Source organism: Drosophila ananassae, chromosome 3R (genome assembly GCF_017639315.1).
Source record: "Drosophila ananassae strain 14024-0371.13 chromosome 3R, ASM1763931v2, whole genome shotgun sequence".
NCBI lineage: Eukaryota > Metazoa > Arthropoda > Insecta > Diptera > Drosophilidae > Drosophila > Drosophila ananassae.
In genome coordinates this window covers 17,443,013-17,463,945 of record NC_057930.1, presented here as the reverse complement: position 1 = coordinate 17,463,945, position 20,933 = coordinate 17,443,013, and the positions used below count along the sequence as shown (strand labels likewise).

At 41.1% G+C, this 20,933-nt stretch overlaps 4 protein-coding genes across 7 annotated transcripts; 2 read left to right on the top strand and 2 right to left on the bottom strand.

The window, feature by feature from the left end:
• Positions 1 to 101: 101 nt before the first annotated feature.
• On the bottom strand, positions 102 to 1,557 carry LOC6497129. Its single transcript, XM_001962659.4, has 2 exons — positions 1,241 to 1,557; positions 102 to 1,178 (listed from the first exon to the last, which is right to left on the bottom strand). The coding sequence occupies exons 1-2, from the start codon at positions 1,453 to 1,455 to the stop codon at positions 461 to 463; spliced, it is 933 nt and encodes a 310-aa protein (XP_001962695.1). The 5' UTR covers positions 1,456 to 1,557; the 3' UTR covers positions 102 to 460.
• A 224-nt stretch (positions 1,558 to 1,781) lies between these two features.
• LOC6498388 (myb-like protein AA) lies at positions 1,782 to 3,658 on the top strand. The gene is made up of 2 exons (XM_032455139.2): positions 1,782 to 2,303; positions 2,368 to 3,658. The coding sequence occupies exons 1-2, from the start codon at positions 1,969 to 1,971 to the stop codon at positions 3,416 to 3,418; spliced, it is 1,386 nt and encodes a 461-aa protein (XP_032311030.1). The 5' UTR covers positions 1,782 to 1,968; the 3' UTR covers positions 3,419 to 3,658.
• Positions 3,659 to 3,973: 315 nt separating this feature from the next.
• LOC6498390 (venom dipeptidyl peptidase 4) lies at positions 3,974 to 8,188 on the top strand. 2 transcript variants are annotated; one of them, XM_032455138.1, is made up of 6 exons: positions 3,974 to 4,154; positions 5,742 to 5,836; positions 5,896 to 6,812; positions 6,864 to 7,600; positions 7,670 to 7,881; positions 7,947 to 8,188. In XM_032455138.1, exons 1-6 carry the CDS (start codon positions 3,989 to 3,991, stop codon positions 8,046 to 8,048), a joined length of 2,229 nt encoding a protein of 742 aa, XP_032311029.1. In that variant the 5' UTR covers positions 3,974 to 3,988; the 3' UTR covers positions 8,049 to 8,188. The 2 variants fall into 2 exon arrangements, with proteins under 2 accessions (XP_032311029.1, XP_001962698.2); XM_001962662.4 differs by lacking the exon at positions 3,974 to 4,154 and adding an exon at positions 4,614 to 5,028.
• Positions 8,189 to 15,722: 7,534 nt separating this feature from the next.
• LOC6497128 lies at positions 15,723 to 16,800 on the bottom strand. 3 transcript variants are annotated; one of them, XR_001408642.3, is made up of 3 exons: positions 16,647 to 16,800; positions 16,202 to 16,593; positions 15,723 to 16,149 (listed from the first exon to the last, which is right to left on the bottom strand). XR_001408642.3 is itself a non-coding variant. In XM_001962663.4 (2 exons), exons 1-2 carry the CDS (start codon positions 16,659 to 16,661, stop codon positions 16,318 to 16,320), a joined length of 291 nt encoding a protein of 96 aa, XP_001962699.1. In that variant the 5' UTR covers positions 16,662 to 16,800; the 3' UTR covers positions 15,723 to 16,317. The 3 variants fall into 3 exon arrangements, 1 of the variants encoding a protein (XP_001962699.1); XR_001408641.3 differs by having other exon boundaries at positions 15,723 to 16,126; XM_001962663.4 differs by having other exon boundaries at positions 15,723 to 16,593.
• Positions 16,801 to 20,933: the final 4,133 nt, after the last annotated feature.

The window sequence follows — 20,933 nt, the reverse complement described above, 5'->3', positions numbered from 1 at the left end:
GTAGTCTACCTTTCGCTCTTAACCGGTTCGTTCTAACCGAAATTGTTTAAATTTTGAAACTCATTAAAATAATATTATTAAATCACAATAAAACAACGAACTGCTAACAAAACCCTCTTATTTCATTAAAGGTCCTCCAAATTTTAGCTCATAAACATAATTTCTACAGTTCGTTTGATTTTTATTCATTTAGAAAATTAAGAACGAAAATATCTTCGGTTTTAAGCGATTTCTTACATCTACAAAACTTGACTTGTGTCTGAAAGGAACAAAAGAAAACAGTAGTCCCTGAGATTCTCATCGGGACCTGTTCTTAACTAACATCTATTTCGCAGCATCTGTTTTTAACTTATATCTACTTCGCAGCTTCTGTTTCATGGCACTCCCAAACTTAAGTATCCCCTTAAAGCTTTTTTCCTCATTAGCTGTCATCTTAAACTTATAAGTTATAACTAACACCTTAACTCTTCTTAATATTACGCGGCAATAGTTGCGAGAGCATGACCTCTTGGTGCTCCAGATAGGCCATGACGCTCTGCTGTATCATCAAAAACTGCTTCTCTTTTTGTTCAAGCAGCAGTCTGTTCGTGTTGTTGTCCTCCTCGAGCGATTGGTTCTCTTTGCGCAGGACCTCAATCATGGCCATGGTGATCTGGCCAGTTCGAGGCATGATGCTGCGCCGTCCCCGTCTTCTTTTAGCTGCCTCTGTTAGCCCGTTGGCAGTGACCGGCGTGGCAGGAATCTCCACCGCTGCAGCAGCCAGTTGGTGGTTGGCTGGCGCCAGAGGGGCTCTGCGTATTGTACTTTCAAAGGATGGTGGCGGATAACCAGACACCGCAGTGGCCAGTTCCAGCTCTGTAGGTTTAGCTTCAGTCTTGACTAAGTCGCACGGAACGTTTGGTGGTTCCGTTTTCAGTATAGGTGTAAAGTTCAGTGGCTCCAGGAAGGCACATCCGTCGGGCTGGCGTTCGAACTTCACCTGGGCGGTCGACGTGTACAGCAGAGGCGGTAACGCAGGCAGATCATTGCGTGCCCTGGCGGCGGCAGCCTCCACAACATTGCGCGAGTTACACTCGACTGTGCTAGGTCGCCGCGGGTTGAACAAACTGTCGACCAATGGGTAAAGGCGCCAATCCGATTTGTACTCTGGGTTGCTGTCTGCCCGGCTTCGTTCGCTTCTGTGGAGGAAAACAATGTTATTCAAGAAACTGTTGAGACCCGACAGTGAGGCTATTCGTACAAATACTTATTTCGGTAGGAGTTGAGGCGCCGGCGAACCTCCTGCTTGTTCAGCTTTATACCGACTCGTTGGAGTCCAAACGCAATGTCGCGAAAAATTGGCAGATTCTCCGAGTAGGAGGGAATGTCGTGCAGGTGCTCGCGCCATAGTCGCACCAGCATAGCCTCCTCCAAGGAAGTGTAGTAACGCAACCGGAGGTGTTTGTGGCCGATCATTTTTAAATTTTCGCCAAATTGTTAAAAAATCCAAACATTTTGTACGTGACCAACTACCAGATTGTGGAATTCGGGAAATCCTGAGAGGCCATCAGTGTGGCCAAAAGCGGGCAGTAGAATAAGGACGCCGGTCTTGCCTCATGAAAACACTTTTAAAAATGGTAGATAATTATCTACCATTATCTATCTAGATTATAATCATTTTATAAAATAAACTTAATATTAATTGTATCATATTTACTTCAAAGTCCATAATAAAATAATTTTAAGCAACTTACCTGCCTTCCATATTTAATTTTCTCATTTTCAACAAATCTGGCAACGCTTTTTTCTGTTTGGGATCTAAGCCTCGGACGGTCATATTGTTCTGTGTACAAGAGTTATTGTTGATTTTTTGCGTGAAAATCTGTTGGCTTCCCCTTGAAAACACCTCTTTGTATTGTGTAATTGGGGTGAAGCCTGCGACTTCCGAGAAGTGGCTACAACCTGAATTCAGAGAGGAAGGCTTCGTGCATGGAATACGAGAAGCTGGCTCTGAACGTTGGAACTCGAAGCGCAGCCGGCGGCGGAAGTGCCAGTGGTAGCGCCACCGATCACGAAATAGCTATGTGCGGCGGGCAGGAGCTGCTGGAGGGCAGGGCGAAGGAGAAGGCTCGTCGATACTGGACGCCCAGCGAGGAGGAGCGCCTCTACGAGATCTGGGGACGCGACAACTGGAGACTGACGCGCACTGGCAAGAACACGATCTTCTTCGGCAAGTGGGCTGAGGAGTTGCACGAGCGGTATGCCGTAGACGTAAAGCCGGAGGAAATACAAATGAAGGTAAACCAGACCAGGGCCAAATTCAGGTAAGTGTGGCGTCGAGTTGCAGCTTCGTTTGCCATCACAAGAGATCTAATCCCTTTTTTGCAGGCAAGTGAAGAAACAGCTTCAGGTGGACCCCTCCAGCTACGCCACACGCTGGAAGAAGTACGATATCATAAACAGAATCCTAAAGAACCTGCACAGACCTAAGAACGCAGAGCCGCTGCCTCCAGAGGCCCTCCTCAACAATCGAGACATGACTCCTCCCCGGGACGACGTTCCCTCTGAGCAGATCCAACAACTGGTCCAGCAGCCTCAGCAAGGACATACACTTGCGGAGTCACCTGCAGTCGCTTGTTACAACAATAACAGCAACAGCAACAATGGCAGCAGCCACAACAACAATAGCAGTGGGATGAACTTCAGCACGGAGCTATTTACGGATCAGTATGATATGGCTGTAAAGAATGAGTACGAGGACGACGATTATGTCTCTATGCCTTTCCAAGAGCAACAGTATTCGCCAGCTGAGCCTGCGCAGCTGCTTGAGCTCCAGACACCACAGCAGCAACAACAGCAGCAGCAGCAACAACAGCAGCAGCAGCAACAACGACAGCAGCAGCAACATCAGCAGTTGCAACAACACCAGCAGCAACAGCAACCGCAATTTCAACCCAGCTATGAGTCGCAGTTCCAGCCACAATCTACTCACTACGTCAACAATAGCTCTCAAAACGCAGTCACTAGCTCGACCATCAACCAGCAGCCGATCACGGCTGTGGCCTACATCAATAGTAGCAATAACACAATCAGCGTTGCCACCAACGCCAACGGCACAGTGAGCGTGCCACCTGCTACATCCCCTGCCACCAATGCTAATCCCACGACTGCTGTGGCCGCCGCCGTCCCTGTGCCAGTGCCACGAAAGCGCGGTCGTCCCTGTGGATCGGTTAATCTCCCGCCCTCCGACTCGCTAGAGGTCGTCTACTTGGAGGAGGTTCGGAGGAAGAATCAGCTGCTCTCCGAGCAGACAAAGATTTCGCGTCAACGCCTACAGCTTGAGGAACGAAAGGTCGAACTAATGCAGGCATTCTTTCCCAAGTGTCTCGAGCAGCAGACACAGATCTTAAATAGGATTATGCAGTTGAATCAGCCATAAAAGACCCATCAGACTTGCCATCTGTTTCGCGGTAATTGTGAACACTTTTCAGATTTTTTAAACCTCATTTCTGGACAGGAACGCAAACACTTTACACTAAATACTGGAATTCAGTAGCACTCTGCATGTCTGTCCCATGTTTTAACCCATACACTTAACAAAGCACATACCACGCTGTTTATAAGATTAAGAATAAACCTAATTCGTAAATAAATATAAGATTTTCTATCGTAAATTAAATTAACCAAAAAGGGGGAGTCATTTCTGACCAAATTACAAGAGCAATCAGGTAGGTAGTTATAATTCTAAATAGGGACTAGTCCCCTAGTTTTTAAGCTTCGCCTACCTAGAAATATCTTACTTTTCCCGAAATCGAAAGACTTTTAATTGGTATACATTCTTTACTTTGATAAGCAAAGTGGAAACCTATTTCTTAAGCTTGGGAAGGGCTCCTCGGTTCCACCCGAACTCGACTTGGTGCTGTTCGGCTTCAATTGGACTGGCCGCCGATGGCGATATAAACTTAAGCCGGAGGAAAGAAATAGTCATTAGTGCTCCAAATATTTTACAATGCGTGTTGGTTTTTTGGTCCTTTCGCTTTTAATCTTCCTATTCGAACTTGCCTGCATTTATCCAATAAATGCCAAGGCTAAGAAACGAGTGCAACGTCCTTGGAAACTAAGGGAAGCAATCCATCGTGTGAAATTATTTCGTTATAATGGAACATGGTTGAGTGGTAAAGTATTGAAAAATAAAAGAATTCGAATTAAAAAGATTTAAATATTTTTATTTTGGCGCTAAAATAGTGCATTAGAAAGGAAAAATAACACTTCCAAGACTCTAATTAAATAGCTTTTATGAAGAATGAATCAATTGAATGTCAGTAGATCCTTAGATATTGATCCAATAGATACGTAGTAGATCAAGTTATGATATATTTTATTTCAGATTCAGATATGCTTGAAAGTCTTCAAAGTTTACCAGTTTAATAAGACACTGCTAGTGATCAAGTTAGTAATCAAGTACTTACCTTCTAGTTAGAGTATTCAACGGTACTCTTTTAATAAAACTCGATTTAAAGAAATTCAAAAATCGCGCTTATCTGGCAAGGCTGGTGAGCTCCACCAGTGGCTTAGAGCCGTCGAACTCTCCACCTATGGGGATCCCTCGAGCTCTCCTCGCTCTTTCCATCCCATCCAGAGCAACGTAGTCGTCGTTGACGTCGTCGGCGGCGGCGTAATCGTAGGCGTCGGCGTCTACGTCGGCGTCCGCGCTAATTGCTGTGTGATTGTAATTGATTTCTGATTCCGCGATTCCGAATTCAGTTGCTTTGCGGCGGCATAGCGGTGAGTTTCGCTTTGCTCGTTCTGGATTTCGCGGTGTGACAAGTAAAAAATTCGTTCTTGCTGCTTCGGACATGCATGACAAATTGCAATCTGTGGCGCTGCTGGCGTTGGCCGCCCTACTCTGCCTTGGGCCATCGGCTCAGGCAGCGGTTCTAGGTCGGGCGGCGGACGAGGAGGGCGGCGCGAACAAGACGGCGTGGGAACTAACGGAGGCCCTCTCCGGAACGTCGGGGCTTCGCAGTTTCAATGGCACCTGGATAACAGGTTGGTTGGTGGTTCGATGACCTGGTTACAATTGTTTACTTCCATTCTGTCCACCCGGAGAGTCCCCCACTGGGGGAGGCGCATTATCAGACTGGGAATTCACACCGCGCTCCGCCTTTATCAATTTATTATAATAAGGGCAATGCCATGTCTTCTCACTTATTTCCGTGCCGTGGCTTTCCCAGAGCATCAATGAATTCCAAAACGTAAACATCTATTCGGAGGAGACTTCTTGAGGGGGAAAAAACCCCTCAATTTCATAACCAATTCGGCTTGAAACCAAAAATTCTCCTTTTTTATGTCATATTGAAGCCCGGAGAAATCTAATTCCTCAAATCTAATCTCCAATGAATTACGATCATCAAGTTAGTCCCCCGATAGCGTGATTATATGTGGTTTCTTATCATAGTCTTGTGGTTTCCTAAAATGAACGTGTCTAGATAGTAGCAATACCCTTTGAAAAGACTGACTTTCCCTTCAAATCAGTCATGGTTTTTGGTTTTTTCCACATTTTGAAACTAAACTACCCAAAAAGAAAGTTAAATTTCTTCAATTGTTGAATACGTTTTCGAAATATACAACTATTTAGTGAGTGATGGCTGTTGGAGTTGTCAGGCAAGTTGCCAAAACAGCTTTTAAATTTCAATTAATTAAAAGTAATTTGTATATAAATGTATTTGAAATATCTGTATGATTATATTTGTGATCTATAGATGAAGAGTTCTATTACACTGCCTCGGATAGATCTATCCACAAATATAATGCTGCCACCAAAACAGACTCCATCTTCCAGGCGTCTTCTTTTTTGGTAAGATTGGACTAGACTCCACCTAAATAGAGTCCTAACTAAAGCAATGTATCTTCCAGAACAACTATGTGGGAGCCACATTCACACTGTCAGCGGATAACACTAAGATCCTGATCCGACATAACCTTACGGAGAAGTTCCGCCACTCCTACATCGCCCAGTATGATGTCTATGACATCGAAACGAACACCACGGTCCAGATCCACAAGGGCGAGAAGCTGCAGTACTGCGGATGGTCGCCCCTGAGGGATCGCCTGGCCTATGTCTACCTCAACAACGTGTACATCCATTTCAACGAGAACCTGGAGATCAGTATCACGGACGACGGCGTCGACGGAGTTGTCTACAACGGGGTGCCCGATTGGGTCTACGAAGAGGAGGTGCTCAGCAGTGGAAGCGCTATCTGGTGGTCTGCGGACGGAACCAAACTGGCGGTGGGCTTCTTTGACGACACCGAGGTGGAGACCTTCAATTACTTTATCTACGGCGATGGGGATACCACCTACTACCAATACCCGCATGAGGAGCACCTCAAGTACCCAAAGTCGGGCACCAAAAACCCTCTGGTGTCTCTGCGGGTCTACGACGTGGCTGACAATGACCCAACCATGCGGCCTATTGTGGCGCCAGTGGAAGTGGTCGGCACCGACCACATCCTGCAGAACGTGGTGTGGTCGAACGAAACCCACCTGCTAATCACATGGATGAATCGGCGCCAGAACCTCTCCTCCATTCAGAGCTGCAGCTACGAGGGACAATGCGCGGAGGTGAAGCGACTGGAGGAGCCGCACGGCTGGGTGGACATCAGCACACCCAAGTGCCTCTCCACGGGCAAGAGCTGCATCTTTTCGTATTTCATCGACAATTGGCAGCAGGTGTGGAACATCGACCTGGAGACGGGAGTCAATAGTTGGCAATCGCGTGGAAACTTCACGGTCTTGTCCATATATGGATATGACGAAGCGCGGGACAAACTGTAAGTATAATGAAGTATGGTATAATTCGATAGTAATAATTTTTTTTACAGATATTACCAGGCCACACAGCCCCATGATCCATCAGCGTACCATGTGTTCAGCAACGACGAGTGCCTCAGCTGCAACCAGGTCGACGTGGATGGTCAGAAGTGCCTGTCCGCTAGCGCCACATTCAGCAAGTCCTTCTCCTACTACACCTTGTCCTGCAATGGCCCTAATCCCTACTACACCCGCATCTTCGAGGCCACCACAAACACGCTAGTTGTGGATTGGGAGCCCAATACTGCGTACAGAGCCACTCTGGAGGCAAAACAACGTCCCAGCTACCGCTTTCTGAATGTTACCTTGGCGGATGGAAGCATTGGATACGCCAAGCTCGCCCTTCCGCCAAACTTCGACGAGGACAAGAAGTATCCCTTGATCGTGGTGGTCTACCAGGGACCCAACTCTGTGCGGGTTACAAACTCGTTTGTGGTGGGCTATGAGGCCTTTGTTACCACCTCCAGGAATACAATCTACGCGTACATCGATGGCCGTGGCACGGGAAACAAGGGAAAGGATCTGCTGTTCTCTGTGAACAATAATCTGGGACAGCACGAGGTTGAGGATCAATTGTTCGTCACTCAGTGGATGCAGAAGACCCTGCCCTATGTGGATGCGGATCGTTGCGGCATCTGGGGATGGAGCTATGGAGGCTACATGACGGCCAAGACGATCGAAAATGATGGGGGAAATATCTTCCAATGCGGAGTCTCAGTGGCTCCCGTCACTTCATGGTTGTATTACGGTAGGCAGCTAAATTTGTAGTCTTATCTTGATGGAATCTCAAAAAAAAATATATAATATGACATTTCAGATACAATTTATACTGAACGTTATATGGGTCTGCCAACTGAGGAAGATAATGCCCAAAAGTATAACGAAAGCAGTGTGTTCGGAAACCTGGACAACTTTAAGACCCACGACTTCCTGTTGATTCACGGATCCGGAGACGACAATGTCCACTACCAGCACTCGTTACTGCTGGCTAAGTTACTCCAGAGGGCGGATATTCCATTCGAGGAACAGGTGAGCTACAAAAATGGTTTCTTACTTCGCACCACAAGAGATTATATTTCTCCCCAATGTCTTAGACTTACACGGATGAGAACCATGGCATTGGCAATGCGCTGCCTCACCTGTACCACACCATCGACAACTTCTGGATCAACTGCCTTAACCTGGAGGTCCCCTAGGACCCCAAATGATTATCAAATTGTGTCTTAGTTGAATACGAGTATTTGTAAATACTGTTTGTACTTTTTACGTTTAAATCCTTTTATAAAAAAGTCGTGTTTGTTACATCATTTATTTGTAAACGAGGTAATGTTTTTAATGGAACTTGTTTAATTTTTTGGGAGTATTGGGCAGGAGTAGACTGATAGCGCGTGTGTTTGTTAACATATTAATTCAAGGATTCTGAGTAACCTCGAGCAGCGGGGTCAGGAGGTGCGCATTCATTAGCAGACAACGCCACAAAACAATCACCTTTGCGTGCACGAACGTATGTTAGTCCTGCGCCTGACATGTCGCTATCAAAAATTGCTTTATGAAAAGGCGGGAAGGCCTGAACAAATAGACTTGGATGACCTGGGACCCAGCATTTTGAACTTTTATGCATGTTGTGTCTGCTTCGTATCGAACCAAACCTCTTCATGTGGTCGACTCCCAAAGCTCTTTATTGTCGACCCATCCATGCTCTAGGCTACCTGGCGGCTGTGGTTGCTGGTGACCACCGATTAATTTATTTAAATTCGTCGCACATTTAATAGGCTTTAAGCATTCAAAATAAAGTTTACAAATCGGTCTCGCTTTAGGGTAAACAAGAACGCCAACTAATGGCAAGACATTAAAGCCAGCGCCAATGTTTGGGACAAATTGGTAGCAAATTTTGCAGCTCCGGAAACTGGATGGGATAAGCTCCATCATGGCTTGTTGGCTGCTGGCTGTTGGCTCTTTTGCTGTTGGCTGTTGTTGGGTGCGGTGTTTGAGTCTTGGATTAAGAGCGCAACTAATTGCGGATTGCGGCGGTTGTATAATGCCACCAGCAGCACACACACATTCAGTGGGAATGTCACCGGAAAGTTGAACATTTTATAGCCGTTTCAAGTGGCCAGGCATGAATTTGTAGGAATTTGTAGGGGATTTTGTCCTTGTATATTATTCGAATTTGTCACTTTGAAGAAGTTTCTGATAAACAGAAACATAAGCTGCAAGTTTTATTTACAAATTATTAAGATATAATTATTAATGAGGCTATGAAGAAGGTAAGGTAATTGTTTTAAATTTAATTTTTCATTCACCAATTTGAATGATATATTTCCTCAATTGCCTTGCTTTTGGCCCAAGGTTAACAATTCATTTTCATTACCAAAATATAATGTCCTTCCCCATTTATCTATTTGTTCCATTTCAATTAGATTTCAACGAATGCTCCGGAAAAGCAATTAACTCGAAACAACATTTTTAATTGATTTGAGGAATCAGTGGTTTGAATCGTTAATTGAAACGTTGTTAAGAGTTCTGAGAAAATTATTGCCTATTCTCTCGAATGTCCTTTTAATGTATTTTATTACAAAACAACCAAAAATCAATTATTAGACTTAATGGTAAGTATTGATGACTCATTAACTAATAATTTGATGCTTCTTTTAATGTAAACATAAATTTAAAGGTTCATGAGGTTAATGAAAGACTTAATACTTAGAAAAACTTAAAAAATAAGTCGAAATTAAATTGTTTTTAAAGCTGACCCTTAAAAATAGGCAACAATCTGAGAAGGTTATTAATAGCATTGTTATCCATCAACTACCTTACGTCAGCAAGGCAATAACTGGCAATTGCTGGCTGCTACAGCACTGCAGGTAAAAATAGAAAGCGAGTTCAATTTCCACTATTAGAAACTAAAACAAAACAGTGTGTAAAATAATATATTTAATAATTTTTCTTATTTTTTCTTATTTATTTTTTTTCAAACTGAACTCATTTCAACTGAAAAGAAAGTTTTGCTTCTTGCATAGAGCTGCTTTTTATAAAAATTGCTTTACAAAACGATGCTTTGAAGGCACAAAACCCACCCTGTTTTTTTGCTGCTCTTATAATTCTCAACAGCATATTCCGAAAGTAGTCGTATATAAAGGGGATATTTTGTAACGGTAGATGGAAGTGTATTCTGTGATTGTTCTGTGCATCGATCGATATACAGGTGATTCATCTGTTTATCAGATCTGCTCAGTGCCGACCCTCCGTCACACCTTTGTTTCCCAGTAATTCTGCCTGGCATTGCTGAGGCGACATAGTTCGGTTCGGCTTTCCGATGCCTCCGCCGAGGGACGACGGGTCCTTTCGGCGGCAGACGCACGGTTGTGTTCCAGTGATCCGTCTCCCCCTTCGCTCCGCGGATTTCGGTCAGGACATTTGTCTACGACTGCAATACGATTTGAGCGGAGGCGGGCGGCGGCGCTGGTGCTGAAGCCGACGACAGTTGCCCGAGTCAGCCATTTTCAAAATTTCTTGGTTAAGTAACTTTGTAGCTTAGCTTCGGATTTTCGTAATATATTTGCTGTTCAGAACACTTCCATGTACGCGGCATTGCCGAGCAATTTGCCCATTCTTTTGCTCCGTGAAATAAATATTTTAATTCTATTTTTTATTTCATTTTAAAATAATTTACCAGAAGTACAAATCAAGATTCTGAAGAATCCACCTGAACCGGTTCTCTGCATCTCTTTAGTGAAGTATTACACATTCCAGGTCGAATGTATCTGAAAGCTGAAATTGTTCACGATTGGTAGTTGAGTTTTCGTTAAAGTCTATAACAAATTTTTTACTTGGTTGTTTGTCCTTCAGTTTCCCGCAATTAATCTTTCTCATAATGCAAACGTTTCGCGAATCAACGTAGCACTCTCCATTGTATCCGCAGACTGGTCTAAAGTTGATTGAACAAACAAATTTACAAGCGACGGCAAACGAAATAAATAAATTAAAAAACAAGACAGAAAAGACTTGCATTTCTTTTTGCTTTCAAACATGGAATATATAACTACGATCTATATGATTTATTTAAAAATTTAAATGCTTTAAATCAATTCCGTCAGGGTCTATAGTCTGTATGTCAGTATAAGTCAATTCCTTTAATTTAATATGCATATCTTTTATTTTATTAGTGAATAATAAATACATTTTTTTGTTTAAAATTTGGAATGCAAAAATTCTTTATATTTTAAGGAATTTCCGTTAAATTTATTTGTGTGAAAATATTTTTGCTTCGAGCAAGAATGTGTGGCATTAATATTAAATAGAAAATCCTGGCAATTGAAATATTTATGTTAAAGTTGCCGCAAGCAACTTCAACTCAATCCCCGGAGGCTTTATCGTATAACCATTTTTTTTTTGCCTACCGGTGACCAAAAGTATTCTTCCCAAGTTTTTTGTTGACAAGTTAAGATTCAGAAGGGCTTTAAGTTGGGTGTTGTTGGCTTACAGTTCAATGTACTTGATTAATTCCCATAAGACACAAACCAAAAACTTTTTTCAAACTCTTGGCTGTAGAAAAATGTCACATGAATCTTTCACTTTATTCCTCTTCATTGCCGTAAGCGTGCCCCACGACGGTTAAAAAATAAATTATGGTTCAACTTATTTCTCCAATTTTTTTTAGAAGAAAAGTATATTATAACGAAGTGATTACTGAGCTGAGAGGGTGTATGAGTTTCGATTTTACTAACAATACGTTTTTAATTATCGCTTGTCTGACAAAAAGAGCAGAGTCGCTATAAAAATAAATTAAAACAAAGCTGTCAGAAAATTTCGTACCCATCGCAGGTACATTGTCGACCATTGCAAATCGATTGGTGCCGTGACAACTGTCGGTGAAATGCTTCCAAACTGTGTAATTCAGCGACTTAAGTTCGGTTAACCCGACCGTCGCCCGGCCATACAAATTATTGCTGTTTTTTGTGGCTTTTTCTGTTGTTTTTGTTGGCGTAAATACTGCCACATGTCGGGGTGAACACCTCACCCGGGGTGAAAAGATTAAAAGGACCAACGATGGCGGCTACAAAATTAATACCGGTATAGTTTGCCTTTCTCTTAACATAAGGACACTATTTGATGTGTTTAAACTTGCCATGGCTCTGGAACTTTTCGGACAAGTTTAATAATCCTATCAGCACGCGCTTTGAAAAGCGCAAAACTGTAATGCATTTTGAGGCATCGATAAAACTTTGGTCGCTACCAAAAAAATAAAATTTTCCGAGGCGTCTGGCAAATGGCAAAAATTTCAGCAAACTGCGTGGCTAGAAACAAGTTTCAGCTTTAATTGTCTGGAAGGCGTATCTGGTTAGTTCGAGAAATAGCCAAACTCCTATCTATTTAAAGAGTCTTATGATAGTGGGCTTAAGGAAACCTCAAGAATGTGTTAATAAAAAAATACATATGGGAGTGCCTTATGTTCTTGTACTTTTTGTGTGATGGTACTGGAAGGGATGATTTTTTGACTTGAATCAATAAATTTTCATTTTTTTCAGGTTCGTCTATTTATACACACATTTCTGAGTCAGTTATAAGCTTTGATGTTTGCACTCAGCCACAGATGAAGAATTTTTAGAAGAAAACAAATTAAGCATGCGCCACGTGGGACCGTGGCATGTGAGGGGAAGACATTTTTTGCGGCTGCTCCTTTTTTATGAAAAGTTAGAACGGGTTTTCGTGTTCAAGTGATTTAATTTATGATGATGCCTTTAAGAACAGAGCGCCTGAGAGAGTTGGAATGGGATATTAAGCATTTACCACTTTGTAGCAATTTTTCTGACAACATGGCGTATGCGTAACATGCAGCTCATAACTTAAATCTCCGGGCACATTCATCTTTGTGTGTGTTTTTTTCGGACCTAGTCTACCATTTGATATTCCCACAACGTGTCAACGTATTCAGCGTGCTTTTTGATTAAGACAAAGTATTTCACAGGCACATCCTGCGCCTTCCATGAAACTGAAAGTCATGTTTTTCATAAATTATATTAACATCGCACCCGCGCTTGTGGTCGAATTACATTCTCTCAGAGGAATATTTTTTTATTTATTTAAATTCTCTGTTGTTCATTGTCGACGAGACTCCAGTTTGTATATTTTATGCTGGCTCCATTATGTAAGGGCACGCGTGCCAAAATTCTCGAGTGAGGACTTGTATTTTTATCAAAAAGAGTTGGGAATAGAGAATGTTAATAATTCATGGGAAGTAGTTATGACGAATTTCCGCATTCCGTAAACGAGAAGCTTATCCGCCTGGGGAGGAAAGTCCGGTCTTGGGAATTTAATGAAGTATAAGTTTTGCGAACTTAATTTCCAACTTTTTGTATTCTAATGGGATTCCGTTTTAATACCTTTTTCCAATACTGCAACAAAAGAGCTTAGTGCAATCTTATTTCTGCCCCATCTCCTTTGGCTTCCCCCTTAAATCCTGACAAATGCAACAGTCCAATTTGTAAAATTTCAATGTATTCTCGTTTTCCGCATATTCCCACTACCCCAACACTCCCACAACTCAATCAAAAAGTTCAACTGTTCGATTCAAAGCCCCGGCAACAACAATTTGTGTTTGGCTTGTCAACGGCAATAATAAACATTTTTCGCCAATAAATAGGCCATTGAATTTTGCCTTTTGAACCATAAATATGGCAATAAATCAACTTGCACACGAAACTGGCTTCGTGCCGCATTAACAGATTGAAAAGTTGTGAGCTGTGTTGTCAAATTGCAATTTGGCAAACGGACGGCCAAAGAATTTCTCCTCCGAAGCGACGGCGTGAGTGGCCCATAAAATGCATCAAGCAGTGCCAGAGCTTATATCCTTTAAGCCACTCTGATTTATCAAAACACTGTTAGCCGGGAGAATGAGCAGGACCTGCAGTATCAACAAGGAGTTAATAATCTGCCAGGGTCGAATGTCAATTTCGGGATTTTGAAATTCAAACTGCCTAGCCGTTGGTGGTCGTAAACATTTTGTTACTGCTGTTGCCCCGCCAGACCATGAAACATTTTTGCCCAATACATTTTGCTGGATAGGAATGTTTATGACTTGCAATTGGACGAGCCCAGCATAATGGAATTCTTCATCGTATTGCTTGTCAGGAAAGATACCCAAGCGGTCGTAAACATGTTGGTTGAAGAATTCGTAATCAGAAAATCCTTGGCCGGAGGCTAGTGCGTCGGTTAATGAGATTGGAAATTATGCAAAAGGGATCTTTACAGAAAAAGTACTAAAGAACTGTATAAGTACAATAATATTACAATCCTTCAGAATAGATCCTCTCATATTTCAAAAAAACTGAATTGCCCGTCTATGGAAATATATGCAAATTAACTGGCAGACTGTTACAGAAGGGTATAAGTCCAACAACACATAATCGTGTCTATAAAAACACTTTTCCTAAAAACATGTAAGCGGAAAGAAAAACAACCAGGAATAAGACTTGAAAGTGATGGCAAACAGCGCTTAAGATGCAACTTTCCCAGGACCGGAAGCAGCCATAAAAATGTTGCTTTGTTTATCCACCGAAGAAAAACCCGAAAAAAAGGAATCTTTTGAAATACTTTTGGGCAGCAAGACGTGGCAAAAAATATTTCTGTTTACGTGGGCAGCAGCAATATGCAAAATAGCCGAGGACCATGGCCGACGCAGCGAGACAAAAAATACTTTGAAGTACTTCTTCTGGATACCTTACAACGTTATAGACAAAAATCCTGTTAAATGCAATTGTGATAGAAAGGCAATTAAAATTAATTTTTTTTTAATAGTTCAAATTCTATAAAGCTTACAGGGCAATGCTTTTAATGTCATATTAATAAATTGCTTTTATTTTAGTAACATGCTAGAATAAATGTTGGAGGAAACTTGCGACCTTTTGATTATTGAAAAGCCCACGTCATGGCTTTTTGTTTACCATAGAGTAATTCCATTGCGACTTTGGCTTCTTAACCTCTCTAGTTTATTTGCTATTGTGGCTGCTGTCGAGAAGCAATTTGCAGCATTTGCGGTCTGATGTCGGAGGTGTTCTACAAGCCGAGCACGTCTCGCTGCCCTTGTCAGGCTAAGAGAATGGGGGCAGGAACTGTCAAGAGTCACCACAGGCTTTTAAAATGGGTGGCGTTTTGCTGAAATATTTTTGGGGTCAGGCAATATAAGGAGCTTAGGCTTAAACGCTGAAAGTTGGTTGAGCAAAACTATATGGCTCTCTTCTGAATAAGATAGTTAGCGACTCATTGATGCGGCTTACTGCATGAATGGTTCTGGATAAGCACCAATGGCTTCCCACTTGAGATGAGATTCGAATACCCCGCTCCAGGCCCCAAATATTTCAGACCAGCTAGCGTGACAATGCCACACAGCATGTCAACGCGGAACGCAACAATAAATTTTCCCATTTCACTTACGTTGCACTTACAACCTTTTTCAGGCTGAATCGCGAAACAGCCGCTTTCTTCTCTTTTTCTCTTTTTCTTAGCATGCATCAGGCAGCAAGTTTATTGAAATTTTATGCATTTCTGGCATTATAGTACAAGGACACTCTGGCTGTGGACGAGCCTCGTACGATTCTCCTCCTGCCACCGAAAAAAGTTTTATTTTCGATACTGTTTGCAAGTTTGTCGCAGCTTGTCATCTGACTTGGGTGTGGTTTCGCCCCTCATCTTGCCTGGCAAGAAACTTGATTTGAAAACTTTTATCCCGCCTACTTAGTAACATTCTACAACCTACGAGGGTATTTTGATTTCATGATAAGTGTTAGATTATTATGATCAGAGACAGCATGTTTGAGTATGTTTGATTTTAAGGATTAAAATTCCTTAATTTTAAAATTATAACAAATATATTCAGGCGGCGTCACATTTATTTATAATTGAAGTTTGTGGAGAGTTCAATCTGCGTTAACAAGATTAGTAAAGCGTCTAGTTAAAGTGTTTAGTTAAAAGTTAATGTGTAGGTTTAAATTTTGATCATCGATATCCAAAACAGCCTTTTATGATGTCGATGTAAGCTCAAAGAGGGCGGTAGCGTCCATTACCTTTTATATTTTTTTAAGTGTGTTGATATGCTTCTATAAGTTTGCAGAAGCGTCCATTACCGTTTATTCTTTTTAAGTGTGTAGTATAATATTGCAAAGTTCGCGTAGGTTGCTGCGATTTAAGTTGAGATCAGTTTTCAGATGCGTCCATTTTCCGTTTATTCTTGCTGTGTATTGCAATTTTGGATTCGATGGACCAAAATTAAGGAAATCTGCAACATTTATGAAGATTATCCTAGATTATAGATTGTTTGCAATGCTCCAGTTCAATTTCTTAGAATTCTAACCTTGTTTGATTTCCTTTCCAGTGTGATTTTCATATATTACTAAATAACATTGTATGTGTTCTAATACCTTTCTATCCATTACACTATTTAATCGTTACATATGCATTATTGTTTGTTTATTTCTTCTTCTTTTTGTCCTTGTCTTTGTCTTTGTCCTTCTTGCCTCCACTGCCAGGAGGACATGACTCCAAGTAGCCTCCGTTCATCATGCGATCGAAGGCATCCAAAGGATCGTAGTGCGAATAGAAGTACTTATACTTCCTCTTATGTGGTACATTCCGGAAAGCGTACAACAAGAGAGGAGCAGTTAGGGCCAGTACACATGCCACTTTAACATTGGCCATAGTCTTGTTGAAGTGGCTATTGTGTATAGGAAACGATATTTCCGGGGGCTAAATAATAAAATGGATAAAATTATTAAAAAAAAATACATTTATTTTCTTACCTTATTAAACGGCATTTTCGATTTTGGTCTTTGTTGTTCAATGAGAAATGAATTACTGGAGCCAAACTAGAACTCACACTACTGACTGCCCGAATGCAGCCTTCTATGATGCCTATTTTAAGAGACATTCCACCAAGAAGGCCAAATAAAGGCATCTAAAGTGGCAATGAGTAGGCTATGAGGTTCTACATGATTGCTTTGTTTTAACTGCTTTGATCACACTGAATTTTAAGGACAACTTCGGACAATAAAATGTAAAACCATAAAAATAACAGAAAGTACAGCAATCGAATAACTTTGTTTCAATTGAAATTAAGTGACAAGGCCATTACCTTGCCGGTCTGGCGCACCTGGAGCTTCGTATAATTGTGTGTTGGGAATTTAATAAAAAGTTGTTTGGCTTGCATTTTATGATGTTCGCCATCAGATGTCTAGGGATAGCAGATTTGCATTTAACAATTAAATTGGCAAAAAAATACGTTGAACGTCGGCTTTGGTTTTGGGCCACTGACCATTCACCTTTGACCAGACAGAGAGGTTTTAAATGTAGCTTAGAAAGCCATTTGCTTTCATGACTTCAATTTTTAAAAAAAAGTTTTTATATTAGTAGTTTTCTATGAGGTAAATGCCTTTTGTTTCAATTCATTCAAGTTTTATGATTAATATCCTCAAAAATAGCATGACTATGTCTAAAAAAAGAGTTCAATCTATTTAACGCTATATCGATGATGGAGAAGAACTACTATCCTTTCATTCCAATTAATGATTCTTCATAAATATGATTTTTTTGCGTGCAGGGCTTCCTACTCGGAATTTCGTGCATTCATTTGCAGAAAAGTCCTTTGTACACAAGGAGTACCGGGGCATAAATGGTGCAGTGAACCCTGTCATCCATCCATCGACTTGCAGGCATGCAGAAGGCCAGTGAACCTTCAGCACTTGTGGTGTTGTCATTATTATCTATTAGTTTTGGCCAAAGGGAAGAAGGACACGCCCCCAATAACCGCCCACCACCATCAACTAATTGTAAGTTATTGACACGAAACGTGCCACAGGGCAGCCAAGATGATGACGATGACTACCATGGGGATGTTGGTGGGGGCTTCTTTGACCGCCCACCTGTAGCCATGGGACGAACCGCCAGTTTTCTGTAATTACAAACTTCCTCCGGCTATTGACAATGACCCAATACTGTGTACTGTTATTAAAACATCAACATAATTGAATTATAAATGATTCTTTAACCAGCGAAACCCTTTTTTTTGTTAAAACTCAACGGGGGTTTAATTATGAACTTAGGGTGAGGTGGGACATCTATTTTGTATAGCTTCTGAAATAATAATATCAAATATTTTGAGACAGGAAAGAACTGTTAGAGAATGGCCCACAATCTACTTTTTCAAATGAATAAAAAACGGATCCTTCAGATAATTGTTTAATCAACAGCTCTCTTCCTTATCCGATAATTATATTGCCAATTTTAATTATTTTATTCAAAAGCTATGAAAGTAATTATGAAGTTTGAAATGCTTTAAGGAGCTAGCAAAGCCCCAAGGGCAACTGGTATTGATGATGTGTTGCCATTAAGCGGCTAGCAGCTGAAACTTGGACCAAACTTTCCATCTCGTCACTAATTAGAACAATCCCGAAACGGCAGGCGAGTGAGCAAGTGTTGAGCCTGCCAAACGAAACCAAACCAAGCCAAAACCAAACTTTGGCACGTTACGACCCATTCACGAGCAGCCATCTAATGAATAATGGCAGCCCAGAGCGGCATAAAAGACGGCCCAGAAAGGCAGAGGAGAATGGCACTTTGCGTTTACCCTGCGTGTGCAAATCAAACACGGCCTTAAAGAGCAGACAAGTGCCGGATGGGGCGGATGGAGGAAGGCCTAAATATCCTCAGGCATCGACAATTATACAAGCGATTTGCTGCAAGTTCCTTTTTGGGCCAAACTTTGGCGAAAGTCCGGTCGGCAAACTTTTCTCCCACAAACAGAGAAATGGTGGTATTTTTTATACCTTCCTCTCTTTTATTTTTTGCATGTCTACTATATGAGGCATATGCTTTGCATACTTTGCTTTGGTTTACCAACGCACTATAGTTCAATGTCGTGTGTCACGTTTGCTTTTATTCTGCAAGGCTTTTTGGCCTTTGTTTGAAATTTTTTTTGCCATGTCTTTGACGCTGCATCTGCATCTGCCACCTCTGCCATGTTGGCCTTTATTCTTTCTCAGGCTGGCTTCCTATCTTGCATTTTATACGTTCATTGGCTTTGATGTTCCAACTGGAAAGTCTAATGAACCCTTTGGCGAACTCTGCATTCAGCTTTAACAAATATCCAACACATTGAAGCACATAGATAACATGCGCATCAGTGTGACTTGATTTTAATAGTTTCTTTGTTTAAGGTCCTGAAGATAAACTTAATGCTTTCCACGCCCTCGCCTGATGAATTGCCTGGCATCTTGGCATCTGAGATTTGTCTGTGGTACTCTAGTGGGCTATCTCTGGTGGGTTGACTTTTTTGATTAAATGTGCGAAAAGCTATATCCAGTATTTGGCTAATAGCAAAGGATTAGGGCGTTGCTTTCCTCCGAAGATAGACACTATTTCAAACAAAGTATGTTTATTTTTAGTGGTTTTAAATAGCAGCTGTAGATTAAGAAAAGATTAAGAGGCTAATATCGTCTTAACATAAGAACCATGTAGTTAATATTGCCTGAAATTCTGGTGAAATATGCAGTGTGGTTTAATTTTTAGTTATTTAAAATTAGTATTGAATCCAAAGTACACATAATAGTCCCGAAGATTTCCACTCAACTTGAGTAAATTCTTGTGACTCTTCTAGTTTCCATTCAGGACTTGCGTCATGTGAGCAAATTTACCAGAAACTAGATGCATTATTCAATTAATTGCCTTTGATGAGTTACTGTTCTGTTCCTGTTGGGTTTCTGCTGCTTGTTTAACCAACCGCATTGTCGACTGGATGGAGCGCTGCTGGGGCAAAATCAATTAAATTTCAAGTGAATTTTCCCCGAGTTGGTAACAATGGATTTAATTCCTATGCGAAGCCACATGCTGCGTTTTAAAATTAAATTTGCATTCAAAGTCCAATGGAACTTTTAATCTTTATTTTATGCCGCACTCTACTCTGTTCGGTTCTAAGCTCATTGTATACATACTTAAATTATTTACTGAAAGCTTACCGGTTACATTTTAATGCTTTCGATTCCCAAGTATTCTCCGATTCCATGTCCTGTCTAGGACTTACGACTTTTCTTCTTGAACTTGGCCGTGGGGCAAAAAACTTCTGCATGGTGGTTGCTCATGTTAAAAAAATAAGAAAAATCGAGTACGGAAAACTATTTGTAGTGAAAGCCACAGAAGGTGTACTCTTGCGGTTGGAAAATATATTACAACAAAATTATATAACTGCCTAAAGTTAAATTCTTAATTTAAGCCACTTGCTAGCGAATATTAATTCTCGAAATATTATAGACACGGAAGCCTGTCTTTACCATTTTTATTTCCAAGTATTGTACCATTTCTTTTTCCCATTTCAGCACTTCCTATTGAAAAGATTTCAGGCGGTTTTGTGGCTTTTCATTTACAAACATTGGACAATTCTTACGGATCCAAACTTTAAACACATGCACTTGGCGGCTTTGCTTAGTATCATGGAAAAAGGGGGCGACTTTGCAAGAAGCCTCCAACCAGACTTGCCATCGACGATTGATTTTTGTTTGTAAACTTTTATGCAAGCAAATCTTCTCCAACAGACTGCAGCTTCAGCTTTCAGAGTTGTTCAGCTTTCAGTATCAAGTTCACGTTGCAACATCCACTTGAGCCAAGGATTCGTCTCAGGCATAAAAATGGCATCCATAACTTAACTTAAAGTCCTTTTTGCGGTAAATTTCCATTCTTTTTCTTTTAGACTCGTCGTGTTGGTTTCGAAATATTTCAGTAAAGAAAACATAAGGTTTGATATTTCCGCTGCTGATTTAAATGACAACTGGAAGGTGGAAATGAAATGAATGTAGCTCTAATTTAATTGTTATTGTATCAAAAATTAAACATTAATTCTCTAAAAGAATCTGCAAAGTTTAATAGACTTTAGTTACTTTTATAATCCAGAGAAAACGTTTATAAAATGTTCATGTACTGATCCAAACAAAATGGCGAACTCAAATATGGTGAACCTCGTATCCTTAAAGTATGCAACAAAAATACATTTATGGAAATTTAAGGAGCCTCATCGCGTTTGGTTGCTTTTTAGTAAACAC